The sequence below is a fragment of the Danio aesculapii genome, chromosome 11 (genome assembly GCF_903798145.1).
Source record: "Danio aesculapii chromosome 11, fDanAes4.1, whole genome shotgun sequence".
NCBI classification, from domain to species: domain Eukaryota; kingdom Metazoa; phylum Chordata; class Actinopteri; order Cypriniformes; family Danionidae; genus Danio; species Danio aesculapii.
This window is the reverse complement of record NC_079445.1, coordinates 23956133-23976318: the sequence shown is the minus strand read 5'-3', so window position 1 is coordinate 23976318 and position 20186 is coordinate 23956133. Positions and strand designations below refer to the sequence as shown.

The window sequence follows — 20186 nt, the reverse complement described above, 5'->3', positions numbered from 1 at the left end:
TTGAGCTATTAAAAAAAATAAAGAGAGCTTTTGAGAGAATGAAGCTTAGAAATGACTTCAAAAGTTGGTTCCATTTGTAAAAGCAGACAATCAGCTACAACTTTCAGATCACATCTGTACTGCTTTCAAAAACTTATCAAGATTTTTTAATTTAACTAAATGTTGTTTCTATAAGTAGCATTTGGTACATAAGTTCCGATTTATGTTTCTAATTATTTTTTTTCTCCGTATTAGACACTGCCATTTAAAACTACATTATTCAGCTTTTTTTCTCTTTGGCTAAAACATAAATGTTAGATAAAGATCTTGAAAACTGCTCAAACACATTTTTAATACATTTTTCATATTCATTTTTATTTATTTAATGCTGAAAACATCACAGAATTAAATGAACGAGGATTAATTTCATAAATTACATTTGTATTTTTCTGGATTATCTGTCCATTAACTAGCCCCTTTAAAGAGGCAAGTGTATGTGTATTACACAGTAATAGTTGCTGTAGCTTGTGATTCTTGTGTGTGTTTTTTTTTTTTGTTTGTTTATTTATGTTTTAAATTTCATGATGGGATCTAGATCTCAGCTCTTACAACTTTTTAAGTTGAAAAGTGACATTTTTAGTAGTTTAAATCAACATATTGTCTGGGTTGGTCTGACTCTAAGCCTTATAAGTCTGGGTACACTTGTGTTGTAGTTACTAAATGTTCATGAAGATTTCATCAAAGTTCTCTCTTGTATGTTTAACATTTATTATGTGGCGAAAAATTGTTTGGAAAATTGAATCTGCAACGAATCTGAGATTTTCAAAATGCATCGCTATTCTTTCTTAAATTGATTCTGAGATTATTTTTTAACAGCAGATGGCGATATATGCTTTACAAACAGCAGTTCTCTGCTTCCATCTAATTACTTACAAATACAACCTGACCCTAAAATAATCAAACTTAAAAGCAATTTTCTTAGAGAGTTACAAGATCATATAGTAAGCAGTGTTTACATTAATCTCATGATATAAACGCAGATTTACATAACTTAGCCAAACATGGTTGTTGCGGCAAGTGATGCAGCTGTGGACGGAGGTTAACGAGAATTAGTTATATTATTTTCTTACATTACCCATTATCCCCCCCAACCCTAAACCCAACCCTCACTGTAATGTAAAAGCAATAATTATTGTTGTATGGTAAATGTATTGTTGTAATAATATTAACAAATTAGCCGCAGATGTATCCCTTTTAGACTTTACCGCCAAACACACAAACATTCTTTCTAACGAACAGTGTGAGGTGTAAACTACAGCAGCCTAGAGCGCCATCTGCTGTTAAAGACTAGGCCCAAAATCGATTTAAGAGACAAAATGCATTTAAAAAATATCAGAATCAATGCAGAAACGATTTGTTTGCCACCTCAGTTCTGACAAATAGAGCATTATTCTGCCTCAAAATTCAGTCCAAAATAAGTCAACAAGCACAAATGGTGACAAACATTTGGTCAACAGGAGTCCAGTTTTTCCATCTGCTTTGTATATGGTATGAATAAAACCAGGTATACCTGGACGTTATGATATAAGTTGCAGCCACAACGATAAATCATCAGAAATCTCTACTCACTTGTTTGCACTTTAAGTGTGTAGGGGTTCTTCTGCTGTATGGTGTGTGTGAACTCGAAGCGAGCATTGCAGCTGTAGTCAGTCTTGGCATCTTTAGCCAGCACGTTGGAGAAGAACAAGTCACCGTTCAGGCCCATTGACACCCTACTGTCCTGTGCTATAGGCATGATGACTGTGGAGAAAAAGAGAATAGAATACAGACTCATTTGTTATACTTAATTTGATGTGCAATAGCTGACAGGCAGCAGACGAAGTGATGATGCTCAAGATGAGTGTGAAAATCACAGAGGCATGGTTATCATCTTCAGGCCGGAAACATAACAAGGCTCAGCAAACATGTCACTCGGGGGAAGAGAAGCAGTGTGGAAGAGTCTGAGACGAATATGAGACTTCAAAACTGGTCAGTAGCTAGCCTGGATTTAATCATGTGTGTACTAGAGACAGTGTAATGATTAAATAACATTCTGGTGATGGATATTGTCTCATGTGCAAAGCAGTTTTAGAGTATCTTAGTACTTTTTTAGTATAAAAAGTACTTTTTTTTACATATAGACATGTAATATACAGTATAAGACTTTGGAGTGGCCAAGTCAAAATCCTGACCTGAATCCAATTGAGATGATGATCTTAAAAAGCTGGTTCATGCTAGAAACCCCTCCTATGTGCCTGAATTACAATAATTCTGCAAAGATGAATGGGCCAAAATTCCTCCACAGCGCTTTAACAGAAACTTGATTGCAGTTGTTGCAAACCTGTTATTATGTTTAGGAGGCAAACGGTATTTCCACACAAGCTTACGTAGTTTTTTGTTTATTCTTCCGTTAATAATAAAAATATTCATTTCAAAACTGAATTATGTGTTTACTAGTGTTATCTTTGACTAATATTTAAATTAGTTTGTTGATATGAAACATTAAAGTGTGACAAACATGCAAACAAATAAGAAATCAGTAATCAGTAAATTATAACTTCATGATATTACAGCAGTAAAAAGACATAATTATGATGCAAGTATTACCTAAATTGACTGCATACTATGAAAGTGTAGGAATTTAGATATATTACTTTACCTTCCAAATATTTCCATTTTCATTACCAATAACACAATTCAATAGCTATCTGTGTCTGTAACAATTATAAATACAGTCAAGATGTACACTAAACGCTTTGTAAACTGTGCGTCCATGTGATTCTGGGCCTGCTGAAATGCTCAGCACAATGCTTGTTTCTGCTCGCTCAGCTTTTTGTCAGGTAGTGCAGATTCGCATACATGCACCAGCTCAGCACTAATGCAGTAACACACACTGCTCTGCAGAGGACACAGACTGCAGGACTGACCGAGGAAGTGAGGGGGAGATAGAAAGAAGAGGTTAAAGAAAGCGTGAAGGTGAAGACTCAATGACAAGGTAATGGAGAAGAGGAGTACGGTTAAGAAATAAGACACAATCAATCGCACTCACAGCTGTCCATCCAGAAGGTTTCAGGAGGGGGAAGACCAGGAGGAGGGTTGCAGGCCAGGACGAGTGATGATCCCTCACGCACAGTCACTGGCTCCAAAACCTCCTTTGGCCACAGTGGAGACTCTGAGTAATGGAGACAAGTTCACCAGATTAGAGAATATGGCATAACACCATCACAATATGAGAGATAATGCTCATTTTATAAGTTAATGTGCATGTTACTTTTCAAGGCATAGTTTATGCAATTATATTATTAAATGTTAAATAATTCCATAGGCTTATGGATTTCTTTTAGGGATGCAATGATATGAAATGTGTTTACAAAGAAGATTTGGAAATGGATTAACATAAGTATTTGTAGGATTGATTATAAAAAAACAAAAAGCAAATAAATGCAGTGGACTACTGATGTTATTTTAAAATTAATAACTGAAACTAGGGTCTTACGACCAGCAGCATGATAGTGAAGTGGATCTACTGGTGGAAATCATGCATAACCTAGCTTGTTTAATATTTCAGGCTGATAACAATAACATAATAAATAATCATATAACAATAGATACAGATTTTGTCCGCCAATACATCATGTATCCCCACTTTCTTCCCTTTTTGTAATCAGAAATGATATAAAGAATGTTTGTAGCACTATATTATTAATGTTCTGATTTCATACATGTTTTTTATGAGTAACAGAACAAACTTTAACACTGATCATGCAAATAGCTCAAATTACACTAGTTCTATTATACTTTTTAGGCTTTTTTGTATTCAGCAGAATAGTGGTTTTAAAACATCATAATTAAATTTTTGGTGAAACTATCCTTTCAAGTTAAATTCACCCTTACTTGACACTCGAAGCAGGATTTTGTTGGAAATGGCTGTGCCCAAGTTGTTGGAGGCGAAGCACTGGTATTCTCCTTCATAATCTTCTGGTTTCCCGCTGCTTCTGATCTCCAGTGTTCCAGATCGACTCCTCATGGTCACCCGTGGGTCCTTCCCCACGTTAAAGAACTTTCCATTCCGCCGCCACTGAAACCTGCACAGACCGGGCCCAAACAGGAAATGAGCCAAATTGAAGCTGTTTATGTAATAGGTCAATTTTTGGAGCTTTTAAACAAGGTGATTTACATACACATCAGACTGGCAAATAAAAGAACATGAATGCTAAACCAATTCAAGGGTATTTTAACCTTGTAATTTTAATCTAAATGTCAGACCATCAGTATTCTGGTTGTAACACCTCCTGGTATACTCACCATGCTTTAAGTGGGATCTGAATAATCCAGCATGGGATGTGGGCACACAAATAATGTCACCAAAGACCACAGATTCTAGTGTGTATCTTGAGGCCAGCTCTTACTTGTTGGCTTCTGTCACACTCACCCCCTAAACCTTACTCTTTTCCAAGTCATGGCACCAATTTAATTCATCCAGTTCAATTTACCCTACTCAGAGTGGGTTTCAACCCAGCTTCTCTTTCTTTCTGGACAGTTGCACTAATAAGATGCTAACACGCAGCCTCTCATGCACCTCTTGAGGCCAATGGAGTGAGGAAGCCTCACACATCTCTTACTAGTTGACTTCTGTTTTACTCACCCGCCTTAACCTCACTCCCTTCTGGGTCACGGCACCAGGGTAACCCCACAAGCCCTGTTCGGAGTGGGTTTTAAACCATGTTTCCAGCAAGGGAGGCTTGGCACTAGGAGTGTCACAATTGTTTCTTAAATGCACCGCAATGCTGTCACAGACGATTCAGTATCAGTTGAGTAAAAGATCATAAGTGGTTATTACGTACTGATAACATTTACTATGGTGAGGGAGGGGAACTAAAATGCTCTAACTACTTAAAAAGCAGACAACTTAGCTCAATTCACTGCTTGTGTCTTTTTCTGACACAGTAGAAAATGAAAGCTGTAAAGCTCCATTTCTCCCTCTCTCTCACTGTGGAGCCCTTGACCTGCTGGCATGTCCATGAGGTATCATTTTCTCTCCTATCCCGATTGTTACTGTAATATTTGTGGAAGCATATCTGCAGAGCGAGTTTTCTTCACCGCGTCCATCATGGATCAGCAGTGACAGCTGCGACTGTTCTTCAGTGTCCGTGTCACTGCTCAGTGAACAGCATTGACATTTCATAGCCAATCACAGCCCTTTCTGTTGAGCCCGAGATATCGTATTGAACCGAATGGGTGACATGATAATCAAACCCGAACTGAGAGACCAGTGTAGGTTCACACCCCTAGCTGGTACACTAACAAGTATGTTAAAGACAACACATTCTAGTGTTCCTCCTGAGGCCAGATCAGTGAGGTTTCCCTACACCATTCTTACTAGTTGGTCTCTGTAATACTCATCTACAAAGATCGCTCCCTTCTGAGTCATGGCATCAATGCAACCCCTCCTTTTCTATTAGCCCTGCTTTGAGCAGGATGAAATCAGTTTTTTCAGGTATGAAAGGCAGGTACACTATCAAGGATGCTAAAGACCACTAATCCTAGTACACAGGTCCCCACCCTTATTCCTAGAGAGGCAGTGGTCTGCAGCCCCTAACTGAACATAGCCAGCAAACCAAGGTTTTTAGACCCTTTACAAATGTCAAGGTGTTTTAGAGCAAACATTTTTGGAGTGTTGATCCTCAAAAAACAGAATCGGGCACCCAGGATGAGACCCCTGCTTTATCATCAGTGGGCCTCTTGAGGCCTGGGGAGTAAGGTTTACATTTATAGTTCCTTCTAGCTCCAAGACGCTCAAATAATTTCATCCTCATATGCATGGGTCCTTTTAATAATCACCTACAAGCTTTCATTTAGATTTGCACCTAATTCTGATTAATGGACTTAGTTCGGTCCAAAAATTTGAATGCAAGAACAATCTGAATGCAAGCCACAAGATTAAAGAACCGTTCGGTTTACATTTCATTTTGACCTTCAAACTTTGTAGGCTTGCATGCTTGGAGTTGACCGGGTGCCATCTACTAACCTACTAAATATTCTGTGAGCGTGAACACTAAACTGATCGTATTATGAAACCACAATGGTTTTGCGGACCAGCCTGAGTGGAAGGTTTTGTAAAGCCCAACAGACCACCAAACAAAAACAGGCCCTCTGAATGGTCACACTGTGTTGAGCTGGTCAGGCCTACTTTTCACAAACAAGCACAAGGGACTGGAGCCAGAGTGAGCGCCCCTGCATATCTGATGGCATGAGAAGGGAACAAGAGGGAGAGAGAGTGGACAAAGCTGGCAGTGCCACTGTCAGGTTGGGACATTGGGTGTCACTCTCACAAAAAATGCGCTGGTCTTTGTCAGTGCCTAGACTAATGGACGTTGGATTTAATTAGTAAGCGGGAGTTGAAGAAGAATGAAAGACAGACAGAGAAGAAATGTGAAAGTGGTTGTATACATAATAAGAACTTGCTGACAAACTGTAAATGTAAAAATGTAGAGAGCTGAAGAAAGAAAGAACAAAACGACACAAAGAAAAAAAGGTTTCATCCATTCTCACGTTGGCACTGGGTTCCCCTTGGCCTCGCATTCAATGATGATGTTATCTCTGGGGTCCACAATGTAGTCCTTTAGTGACTGCTTCACAATGGTGGGGGGCTGTTTCACTGTGGAGGGAGGGACAAAGAGACAGTCTTATCTCACCAGCGCTGTGGAAGAACACTCTCTCAATGTTATGCATACATACGCAAGCGACGCATTTCTTGCTACTGTCTGAGAACTGAACAAAAGGTTGCTCAATGTACTCTTAACGTAACATTCAAAATATTGACACCATTACCACAGACAAAGTTTTGATTGAAATACAACATAAATCATTAATTCATTATTCATTACATAAGCTTGTGTGTTTTCACAGAAAAAAACAGGCTAACATGACAATGCTATCAGCTAGCATTAAGATTATTGTACCGTCAGCCACAGTTATCGCTTTACCATGCTAAAACCAACTTATTAGCACAAAAATTATTTACAATTGTGCACATTCAGCATGGGAATTAGTTAGTAAAATATACAAATAACACTAAAACAGAGTTCTAGCGAGCAGCTATTATGCTAATATCACATATGCTGTAATATATAAGCTAATAGCTTTGTACCGTTATTCTTAACGCATTTTCAAAATACATTTTTCTTTAAATCTAAGTTTGTAATTGCTTTTTTTTCACCTCACAGCAAGTTGGTTTCATTCTTGGCTTACAACTCTTTCCCAAATTTAAAATCTTTAATATTTAAATCTCTCAAGAACAAATTATTAAAAACTTTCAAAACCAGGGCCCCTAAAAAATGTGGGCGGACATTGTTGTACTCTTTTGCAATCCACTAAATTGTAGCTATTAGCCTTTTTGTTCACTGCATTATACTCACTGAACTTGATACACGATTAGCCACAAGATTCCTGACTGCTCTACTCTACTTCTAGCTGGCTGAAAACCGTGGGTACTCTGGCACGGCTAACAAACCCCTGAAGTAATCCTTCCTCTCAAAGACGTGGCCTGCCAAAAAGACATGCTCATGGGCTTACATTAGAATATTAATCAGCTTTAATAAGTGATAGACTTTATAATTTCTCTGAAGTAGCACAGTGAACTTGTGAAAGCTCTCTTGAGATTGTGTCTTTTCCATGTTTTTGTTTTGTGAACTGTATTTTTTCTGTAATTGTAAAAAGAGATCTGGCAACGTCCAACAGTAACGCTCTGTTCTTGAGATTTCTAATGTGATAAGTTTTGTTGTAAGCTGTGTTAAAACCAATCCGCTCGATTAATGAACAAGTTAATCCGTGTTAATGAAGCACTTACGCTCTTGCTGGATCTTTGCTGTTAGTTCCAAGGAGGGGCGGATGGAGAGAAAAACAGATTAATTGTGGGAATAGTTAAAAGAGAGTGAGGATACATGTTAGATGTGGAATAATGACTATAGCTGTGACAATAAAAAAAACACTCACATTAAATGGATGGTTTACCCCAAAATAAAATTTTGCTGTTAATTAAAGTGTATCGCCAGAAGCCAAGGGTGTTTTTTATTTCATTTTCTTAAAGTGTAGAATTGATTTGCATTTTATGACTCACAAAGGACCACAATTTAAGCTAAAATCACCATTAATGTTCTCTGAAGAACTAAAGTCACCTACATGTGCAGTACATGTGAGATAGTCTGAGGGTGTTTAACAGCAAATTTTTATTTATTGGTATTTTTTACTGTAATACATCAACAGAGCTACTGTTACAAGACAAGACATACATTTGTTTTAGTCAATGAGTTACACTTTAGTACAAATATTATACACACAATAACTGTTTACATTCTTAAAAATGAAGGTTCATTATTGGTATCAGTAAGTCCATGAAGAACTTAACATCTACAGACTGTTAAAATAAATATTTACAGTTATCAATGGTTCACTGTAGAATAAGGTTGGGAAATTTCGATCAATTTGGCATCGTACAACATTGCGATGGACGATGGCATCGTCGTCATAGGTGGCGGAGAATTAATTATTCATAAATAATTAATTAATTCATAACAAATTAATTATTTGTAGCCTACCGTTTCAACTACCTAACCCGCATGGTCTTTGTTTTACCCATAACCAAATCATAAATAAATAAAGATAAGTGACACACAAATTACCACCTGTCAATACTTTTTCCGCGGGACTCTGGCATGATTAGGCAAAGTGATCTGTGTCATTATAATGGTGTCGACAAACTTTGTTGGTAAAAAAGGTGCACAACCAACAGTCTCTGAGGTTTTCGCTAAAATTACTAAGTACAAGCATGAAAGCGAAAGATTGAAGCAGTGTACTGATGCTGTGACATGTTACCTGATAGATTCAAAAGACTGAAGAGTCGTTAGATAGAGACAAGATTAATTAAACATCACGTTTATCAAATATAGTGATACATCCTTGATAAACTGTCCAACGTGCACTGCTCCCTGGGAGTTTGAGCTCAAAGCACCTGCTGACTGCTGGATGCTGGACTGCTCAGATGCATGTGTACAGTGCAGCACATGACAGAGTGTGTGTGTGGTCACATGATGTGTGTTTTCAGTGGCATAGTGTGGAAGGAGGGCTATGCTAGATGAAACGCCAGTGTGGACGTGGATCGTTGTCATTCTAAAATACCATTTTGAAACTACGACGCATTAGTTTAAACAGGGCCATGTGTATTTTTTGCAAGAGAATTGCTGCTGTGACGGGGGTAGGGTGGAGGATTGCAATGCCTGCTCAGCATCGTGATGTCTATCGGCCATCGGCGATGGACGATGGCATCGTCTATCAACCCAACCCTACAGTAGAACTTTTAACTTTCAAACTTTACATTCCACAAAAAGTTCTTCATAATAAAAAAAAATTATTGACATTAATTCACACTAAGCAAAAAATAGTTTTTTTTTAAAGAACTGTTATCTGAATAGTTCTTTTCGAACCTAAAATGGTTATTTTATGGCAGGTTCGTGTTGGAACCTTCATTTTTAAGACAAGATTTTTTTCATTCCGTAAATGTAATTTAAATTGTAAAAAAACTTTTAGATTACTTAAATGTTTTTCACACCACAAAAAATAAAGGTTAAAGGATAATAAATGTTTTAAGAAAGGTCCTTTAGGGAACCAAAAAATGGTTCTTGTTTTTATACAGGACTGCAAAGAAATAATTTTTTAGAACCTTAATTTTACTTTTTAAAAGCCATCTCAACATAATAACACCATAATAGCAACCAAACAAATAAACCTACCTGTTAATGGGCCACCAGACGAATGATGCAGAGAGAAATATGCAAATAGACAGAGACAGGATATTAATTTTAAAACAATTGTGAAAAAATTTAAAGCATCATACCCAAAATACATCACTGTCACATTAGCAAATTATAATCGGTGCATTTGTCTTCCCATATGGCAGCATGTTTAATCTTCGACTGTCTTTCTTTGTCAGTCTGTTAAAGTGACAGGCCCTGCAGGGGGGTTTGCTCATATTCCATAATAACCTCGATCAATGTGATGCATGTTCTCAGAAGAGTCAAGAAATGCTTTTTGCAAAAGTGCTTTGCTAATTAAAGGAATATGACCTCCATCCTCAGGTTCTAGTAGCAGAAAGCATCCATGTGTCAGTGGTGTTTTTCATGGGATAGCGACAGGTGCATCTCTGGCTCCCTGCCATTCATCATCTGACATCAATCATAGCACATATGCAAGGTCACAGGGGGATGGGATGTCATGAGCAACATATGTGTCAGTGTGAGTGTGTGTGTCAGTCAGCTGGGAGCCGATGATAACCCTCATCAATAGAAATTGCATTTGGGGAGGGCAGAAATTATGAGTGTAGGATCATTAGGGAAGACAAAGGAGAAATGTCACATCTTAAGTTCAATACATCATTTAGATCAAGCGTGTTCTGCAGGGGGTCTGACATTTGTTGCAGGATGATCAATCCAATTCATGTGAAAAAACATTCAAGAAAATTGAATACAATAAAAAAAACATTCTTACATGCTCTTAATTGACAGGTCAAGCTTCTGTTTTCTGTACAATGGAATTGAAAGGTGACTAAAATTTTTAGTGTGAGATTCTAGTAAAATGTAGTTTTTTAAACTTTTAATTTATTTTTACTTTTGAAGTAAACTGTACAAAAGTATTATTCTTCAGCAGACATGAAATATACAGTAGCATATAGGTCTTATCAATTACTTCTTGTCCCATTTGGAGCTCATGAAGTCTGAGTAGCATTAGTTTAAAGGAACATGACGATATTTTATGTGAAGTTTAACTGGTCTCTCATCTGTAATCATTAGTAAGCCAATCAGATCATTCCAAACTCACTATAAATAGCCAGACTAGCATTATTCCCTTATTTTTGTTTTTTGAAGAATCCCCCCATCCACCCTATTTCCTCCTTTCCTCCTTTACCAGGGGGAGCTCTCGAGAAGTTCCTGATCTGGTACCCCCTCACATGCTTATTGACCAGGCGGGAGCCCTGGGCTCATTTATCTCCGAGCTTAGGGTTTTCTCCAAGGACAGCATGTCAAAACTGCTATTATTATCAAGCAATATCTAAGTGTGAACTCATGAAAACATATTTATTCAGCAATTATACATCCAAATAATACACAAATTAATGTGTGAAACTATTATATTGTCAAATAGGCTATAAAATTACAATTACTCTGTACTGAAAAACGATATTCCTCATTCGTAAACTTAAAATCTGCAAGAATATATATTTGGAGTTCATGAAGTTTAACTGTGCGTTCACACCAAAGATGGCGAGAGCATCAAAGTTCACTCTGGCCACTCTGGCGACAATGCTGTCTGCCCTTCACAGCTTTAATTTTCCCCATAAAATCAAGTTTTCTAATGTGAAAATGTTGTTGATCAAATTTATCCATGGAATTTAACTATGAAAGATCAAGTTGTTGCCTTGGGAACAACTTCGGTAAGAACCAAAGTTTACAGGACTGTGTTCTTTGGAATCCTCTCAAGAGGTGGACCTCTACATTTCGACTGGTTGCCGCCGAATGACATCATAGCTCGTTACCATAAATTTGACTTGATTTCAACTCTCCTTGATAGCCACACCGGCGAACACGCGCCGTGCCGCTGCTTGATGCTTATTAACACTGGCTGCCATTGAAAATGAATAACTTCAGGCTACTTTGACACTCTCGCAGCTTTTGGTGTGAACGCACAGTAAGTTATAGTAGTTTGTCATTTTTTAAACTGATTAACAATTTATTCAGATTGAGCAAAAGTGGCAGTAAAGCCTCCTGCATTGTGATGAAAACTGATTTCTTTCAACTAATTGATGATTTTGAAAAAAAAAATATCAGTAAATAAACTGCATTAGAGGTCGTTTACATATCGCGTCTTTTGCACGCACAAGTTCCAAAGGAGGCGCGTGGCTTGCGCGTGCATACTGGAAGTGACGCATTTTCCAGGGGCACCTGGAAAACATCTCAAATTTTCAGAATGCCGCAAGCACATCGCGAGTCATGTGACAAGAACTGACCGATCAGCTTCATACTTTGTATTGAATATACACATTTAGGACTACTAACCTCAGACAAACACAGAACACCCAAACACTGCAGTGCTTTTTATTTTCTCCATTAATAAAACTTGTATCAGAGCTATAACAATGTTTTGTTAGTTTGTCATCCTGTGAGAAAATGGTTGATGGGCACCTAGCAATGGCAGCCGATAATAGGAGCACCTTCCACATAGATTTAGACTCGATATGTGAACGGCCCCTTAAGCGTCACAATTATTGTTAGCATTAATAAAAAAACAGTTTTTCAAATCAGCAAGTTAAAATAATTAATAAAGGAATAATATTTGCTGAAAATTCAGCTGTTCATCAAAGAAATAAAATAGATTCAAATAAAAAAATTATTTAATGCTACGAAACATCATGACATACCTCTTTTTCTCTGTGTTGTTGATCAGATAAATGTTAACTTTTTGAGCATGATGTACTTTAGATAATCCTCTCAAAGGAATATTATTTAAATTACATTTCACGAGTTCACATGCACAAATATTTGACTGAATGGAATTTGTGTATTTGGTGTGCTGTCCGGGGAGAGGGCTCTGAGCTCGAAAAGACACCCTAACTTGTATTATTCCACCCTGATCTCACGAGGAAACGTAAGTATTTTACGTTTTGTCAGTTTAGTGGCTAATTCGTACAAATACGTACGAATTGAGTCGTACAAAAATGTACGATTTTAGAAAGAGGCGTGGCACCCAACCCCACCCCTAAACCCAACCATCATAGGGTAATGAGAAAATCATAGTAAATTGTACGAATTAGATCATACGAATTCATACGAATTAGCCACTAAATCAAAAAGTTACGAATTGCCATGAGATTCCCCTTATCAGTATAGAGAGAGATAGGGTCCGAGCGCAGTGTCTAGCCCAGCACCAGAATGTCCTCCCCACGAGGGATGCTGAAGTCAAGAGAAAACGGAGGTATGACTTGTTTGACAATCTGTAAGTCTTTGGTCTTGAGCTGATTGGATAATAGAATGATTGTCAATGATGAATTAGCCTGACTGTCCGTCTCCCGAAATTTGTTTATAAAACATCACATACTAAAAGTAATTTCTATGTATTGTAATCCACATAAATGACTAAAATGGTCTCATAAACTCAATTTTATCCTAAAAATAGCTGATTTGTCTCAATCCAAACATGGGTCTTAGGTCTGAACATTTCAGATCCTTGCATGTGGTGATCCGTGTAATATGGAGTACAACCGTATAAATGAAGACACAACCCAGTCACTAATAGTGCGATCAGATGCTTGTCATTTTCCCAGTCACCCCTGCTGCTGAATACATTCAGAGAGGTCAAAAGGTCAGAGCGTTATTATGAAGAGCTCAGAAAGACAGGATCAGTGCTCCAATCTCCTCCATCTACACAGATCAATAGAGATTCACACAGAGCCTGTAGTGAAAGCTGGAGACAGAGGAGGGGGAGATGCAAGAAGAAGAAGAGAAAATGAGAAAAAGAGAAAAGCGAATGACGGAGCCATGGGAATAGAGGAGGAGAAGGAGGTGCTGACAGCCTCTGGTCAGACTGAATCTCGCTCTATTGTTGAAACTGGTGAGCCGAGCGCCGCTGGGGTTGTTTCGCTCTCTATGAGCTTTCAAATCATTTTTCATAAGAGGGAAAGCCAAACCTGGACTGCTATTATTAGAAGGAAAGTGAAAAAAAAAATTAAATAAAACTGAGACGTAAAACAGATACGGTTTGACAACAGAAGGCGGACTGGATTTATTGGTTTCTTTGTTTGAGATGCAGTATTTTTTTTTTTTCATTTAGATTTTAAGGGGAGATGCTGCAGACAAAAACACTCATTGTTCATGCACCTGTCGATGTTGAGATTTTGGACTTGTTTGGCTTTTTATAAAAGTCTTTTTTTTTTTTGTCTAATGTAAAGAAAACATCTGCAATACACTTTTAAGTGCTTTGGATTTAGATATTTTTGTCAAAAAGAGTTTTTTCTCCTGCACAGAGCCATAAATCTTCACTTTAGCATCACTTACAGTTGAAGTCAGAATTATTAAAAAATATTTATTTTTATATTTCCCACATGATGTTTAACAGACATGATGTTTAACCTATTTGTTTTATTTCAGCTACAATAAAACCAGTTTTAATTTTTTAAAAACAATTTTAAGGTTAAAATTATTAGCCCCTTTAAGCTATATATTTTTTCAATAGTCTACAGAACAAACCACTGTAATACAATGATCTGCCTAGTTAACCCAATTAACCTGGTTAAGCCTTTAAATGTCATTTTAAGCTGTATAGAAGTGTCTTGAACAATATTTACTGTCATCATGGCAAAGATAAAAAAAAAAATCCAAAATCAGTAATTGGAGATGAGTTATTAAATTTATTATGTTTAGAAATTTGTTGAAAATAATCTCTCCGTTAAACTGAAATTGGGGGAAAAATAAACAGGGGGCTAATAATACAGGGGTTTAATAATTCTGACTTAATTCTGACTCTGACTTACTATACATACACCAAAGTACATCAAACCTCCCGGTTCTATATATTTGTTTTATTCATATCATAGTTTTTTACAGAAGTATATGTTAATACATAATTTGCTTCATTATATACTACTTTAATTCTATTAAAAAAATCTGAAATGTTGAGTATTAAAAATAGATTACCAAAATAAAAAAATAATAAAAAATCCAAAAGAAAAACTTGTGACTCTAATATGTCAAATAACTGAACCAGGCTTGATTCAATGTTTAGGTTTACTGTGATAGAAATACTGTATATGCAAAATGTCACATTAATTAAATAATGACCTATTTGTGTATAAAATATAACATTTTAGAAAAAAAAAGCATTTGTTGTAAAACAATTTTTTTTATTCTTAATGTACGTCAAAAGATGCTAATTGACTCGATGTCAAAACCTTGACATCTATTTGATCTCTACCAATCGATTCTCTTTTGACCACCAAAAGTATTAAAATATAAAAAAAGATATATTAATCTGAAAGCTTCAATTCCAAATTTTCACTGGATTTTTTTCTTCAGCATGAAATATACAGTAGCACATAGGTCTTACAAATTACTTTTTGTCCTATTTGGAGCTCATGAAGTCTGAGTAGCATTAGTTTAAAGGAACATGACGGTATTTTTAAGTGAAGTTTCAAAAACTAATTTCGAGAGGAGCACGTGATATGATTGATCGCAGCTGGTCTCTCATCTGTAATCATTAGTAAGCCAATCAGATCATTCCAAAATAGCCCGATTAGCATTACTCCCTCATCTTAATTTTTTGAAGAATCCCCGGATCCACCCCATCTCCTCCTTTTCTCCTTTACCAGGGGGAGCTCTCGAGAAGTTCCTGATCTCATACCCCCTCACATACTCATTGACCAGGCGGGAGTCCTGGGCTCATTTATCTCCGAGCTCAGGGTTCTCTCCAAGGACAGCATGCCAAACCTGCTGTTATTATGAAGCAATATCTAAGTGTGAACTCTTGAAAACATATTTATTCAGCAATTATACATCCATGCAATACACAAAATAATGTGTGAAACTATTATATTGTCTAATATTTTGTATCTCTAAAATGACATCAAATTGACACCTAACATTGGTGCCAATTACAGAATCAATTACAGTACAGTCATGTAATCAGCTTTTGACATGTTTTTGATTCCAAAGTTAGATATCAATATAATGTCATTTTGACATCAAGATAGACACAATTGACATCAAATTGATTAGCATTTTTGATGTGTTTTTTTCATGTTGTTTTGACATCAAGTTACCCACTGGATAATTGGAAACCGGATTTATTTTTAACTAACTAGTTATTTTTTCTCCAATTCAATTGCAGTGTCTAGCCTTTATGATATTGTCAATTTTCCTGCTTGAATTTACCCACTGTGAAGACACTAGGAAACCACTGAGATTATATTTTGTGCACAGCAATCAAGTCCTATCCTGACGTGAAAACAGTTGACAACCAGCATTATAATTTCAGGTTTGTTGATTAAAATATGCCTTGCAATATTGGTTTAGTCTGTTTATGAAAGTATGTTTAATAAAGTATACTCAGACTCACGTAAAAAATATATGAAAAAGTTTTAAATGGATGGCACTTCTATTATTTAGAGCATAATGACAAAACAATAACTTCATTACAGCCACAAAGTGGTTTAAAACCATCAAACATCAAAAACGCACATTAGTGCAGAGTATATAATTTATGCTGTGAGTTGAAGTGGCACGCAACGGAGGCCTGAATATGCGTGTGAGTTTGTGTGTAACCGGGGGATGGGATTGCACGTGAATCTCTGCCCCATATGTGTATTGTAAATGTGTATTGTACATTTTTTTTTCAACAACAATGTATATATATATATATATATATATATATATATATATATATATATATATATATATATATATATATATATATATATATATATATATATATATATATACACGAGAGGGCTAATTATTTTGACTTCAGCTGTGTATGCAACATACTGTATAATTTTCTGCAAACAAATGATCTAAATGTAATAAAAATAGTATGTTTATTTTAACATTTTAAAGATAACTTATCATTAGTTTATAAAACAGAACACAAATAAAACAATTTTACTCCAAAAAAGTTATGTTTAATATGTAATCAAATAGTTCTTGTTGCAAATATTGTTGATGTTTTGTTATATTAAACTATTATTACACTGAATGACATTTGAGTGTGTGTCTTCAATAAATCATATTCTGAGTTATGATATAAATGATGACTTACGGTCCAGAGGGACTTCAATAGTAGCCGCCTCCTCTGACAGCAGTGAGATTATTGACAACACTGCGAGTGCCGCCCACCGCCTCTGTGTCCACATCTCTCTCCTACAATTGGCTGACTCCACCCGTCCAGCTCCCTAGTGACTCACTTGCACAGATTCAGTTGTGTTAGATGACCTGTGAAAAGAAAAAAAAAAAGCTTATTAAACACCCTCACTGAATATTTTGACATTACTGTGACATTTAGATTGTGCCACTGGACTTCCAAAAAAAGGACTCCACATAGAGCCCCGTTTATTCAAATTTTGAGGGAGACTCTTGGCTGCTTTTTATGCTTTGGATCCTATTTATTTTGTACTATATATTATATTGTACTATATACACATTAAGGAAGGTCATAATGCCATCAGTAGTAAATCAGTCTGGTCACTAAGAATGAACTACAGACTTTAGAAAGGAAAATGACATGTAGGTGAATTACAGCAATATACTGTATATTGAATCTAGAATAATGTACAGTATAGTATTTATACAGTATATGAAGGAAGCTATAAGTGAAATATCCCCTGTATTCAAGTTAGGGTTGGGTCGATAGACGCTGCCATCGCCGATGGCCGATAGATATCACAATGCTGAGCCGGCATCGCGATCCTCCACCCAGCCCCCATCACAGCAGCAACCCGCTCATGAAAAATACACACTTAGACCACATTTACACTAATACGTCTTAGTTTTAACATGATATTTAATTCATCTTGTCTCTACCTAATGACTCTTCTGTCTTTTGAATCTAACAGGTAACATGTCACAACGTCAACACTGCTTCAATCTTTCGTTTTCACGCTTGTACTTAGTTATTTTAGCGAAAATTGATATTGATATTGTCAGATATCAGATATTGTTGGTTGGTTGTGCACCTTTTTTACCAAGTTTGACGACGCCATTATAACGACACAGATCACTTTGCCTAATCATGCCAGAGTCCCGCAAAAAAAGTAATTGACAGGTAGTAATTTGTGTGTAACTTATCTTTATTTATTTATGATTTGGTTATGGGTAAAACAAAGACCATGCGGTCAGGTAGTTGAAACGGTAGGCTACAGATAATTAATTTGTTATGAATTAATTAATTATTCATAAATAATTAATTCACCGCCACTTACGACGACGATGCCATCGTCCATCGCGATGTTTCACATTAGACATCATACCATGCCAAATTGGTCGACATCGCCTAACCCTAATTCAAGTATCAATATGATATCTTATGACTTTGCTTACATTTTTTGCACTGTGGATGTAATCAGCAGTTTAGATTAATGTAGTAAATAGGAAATCTCAAACAAGAAACTAACTTTACCAAGTTGAACTTTTAAAATCTGACAGATTCTCTTAAATCACAAGCAAGTAACAATGTTAGTATGGTTTGCTGTTGTTGTTACTATCAGTTGACTAGAATGAACATCTGCAAAATGTCTCTGTAGCATACATTATGTTGCACATTAAAAATGTAAGTTTAGGCATACTTGGGTATTGTAGTTTTTAAATTTGAATATATAACAATGTCAATTATTAACCTTAATCGGGTCAAATGTGACCGATTTACAACTTAAATCACTTTTAAATATTGTGCTTTACATCTGATTGCCTCAAGGATTAATGATTTACTCCGCACTGCATATGAACTTATAAAAGTGCCGATCATCTCTTTCATTGAATTTTGAGTGTTTTAGTCAACCTTGTTACACCTGTGGGGTTCAAAAGTTACCGCCATAGGAAACGAATGGGACTATATTCATCCATCAGACAGAAAACATCCCATATACTGTACACCACCCCAACTCACTCACTATTTGTAGTTTCACTGCAGTTATTTATTATGTCGAATTCTATAAATTGATGTTAAACACTACTTTGAGGCATTGTTCACAGCTGAGGAATGATGAATAAAAATTTGGTTTTGAAAAATGTTTTTTGTGCTAAATTAAGAGCTGGTTAAAGCAGATTGGTCAATTTTGACTAGGAACACTAAAGTAAGAGTTGGGAGGTGAACACGACAGGAGGGTTAGGGATGTGTAGTAATGTATCGCTGTCAATATTTATTGGGTGATGTTGGATTAATTAAAAGTGATGGGCATATCTGCAATAACATGAAAAAGGCCAATATCGATGGTTAATAATTGCATGGCAATAAGTTGCAATTTTTTTGAACAATCCAAAAATTTTTTCTCTGAGCAAAGTCATTAAATACTTGCCAAAAAACAACAACATAATAATCAGTTCAAAATATCAGAGGTGCATCAGTAAAGCAACTGATGTGCACCATGTTTTGATTAGTTAGAGCTAAAACGTCTTGGACGATAAAACGGCATTTTAGTGAATATTTTTCTGGAAAAGCAAAAAATTTAATTAACCAACAGCTACAGCTCTGGCTTTATTTGTTCAGATTATTAAACCATTATATTCTATTATAGGTCAAATAAAAGTTAATGCTGTTAACAGAAATACTGAATAGCAAAAATCAGCAATTGTCAAATAATATTTTCTTTGTCTTAAATTGTGCCTCTTAAAATGTTGGACAATTGAATGTTAAATGACTTCAATCCATATTCAGTCAAATGATTTCAATGAAGAAAGAACCAGCTTGAACTGTATTGTACTGTATAATATCAGTGTCTGAATTGATACATTTTTGCTGATATCTGTACTCTGCCAAGGTTTAAAAAAATCCTATTGGTGCATTCCTAGTATTTATATTGCAGATAAAAACTCTGAACACACTATTAAAATACTTTACTGGCATCAATGGTTTCATAACCTTTAACATGCATAGCTTTTCAACCCACAAAAGGTTCAGTGCAAAGGGATTCCTTAGATTAATAAAATGAACTTCACACAAAGAAAAAATGGTTCTTCGATGATGTCTTTTTTTTTTTTTACAAAGGAAACAACCAAACAAACAAAAAAACATGATTATATGGCATCAATGTGAAAAAGCCTTTTTGGTTCTTACTAGCACCTTTACTTTTAAGAGTGCCACCAGTAGCTACATCTGAATATTTTTTTCACAGTTGCACAGGGCAATTTTCAATCTCAAATGCCCTGCGAGTGTATTCTGTGTGTTTAATGTGTTCACGAATACTGCAGGCGTGGGCTTGGAGTGTGTGGAGGTTTTCAGCTGGCCTATATTTGCAGTTGACACTAGCATTTCCCCGGAGCCAATGGCCTTCTTACAGATGAATGCGGCATCAGCGCATCACCACACCTACACAACACCATGCAAACCTCCACAGCAGGAAGAAAAAAATAAATAAA

General features: G+C 36.2%; 1 protein-coding gene across 11 annotated transcripts in view; it reads right to left on the bottom strand.

The window, feature by feature from the left end:
- Window positions 1-20186, bottom strand: part of nfasca (neurofascin homolog (chicken) a) — a 167250-nt gene that overhangs the window by 53071 nt on the left and 93993 nt on the right. For 10 of the 11 annotated variants that reach the window (XM_056467938.1, XM_056467944.1, XM_056467945.1 and 7 more), the window contains exons 3-8: window positions 16876-17048; window positions 7868-7885; window positions 6571-6676; window positions 3913-4103; window positions 3068-3190; window positions 1609-1779 (exon numbers count right to left, since the gene is read on the bottom strand). In XM_056467938.1, coding sequence (XP_056323913.1) covers window positions 1609-1779; window positions 3068-3190; window positions 3913-4103; window positions 6571-6676; window positions 7868-7885; window positions 16876-16969 — 703 coding nt within the window. In that variant the 5' untranslated portion in view covers window positions 16970-17048. The remainder of the gene's footprint in view (window positions 1-1608; window positions 1780-3067; window positions 3191-3912; window positions 4104-6570; window positions 6677-7867; window positions 7886-16875; window positions 17049-20186) is intronic. The other variant, XM_056467940.1, reaches the window with a different exon arrangement.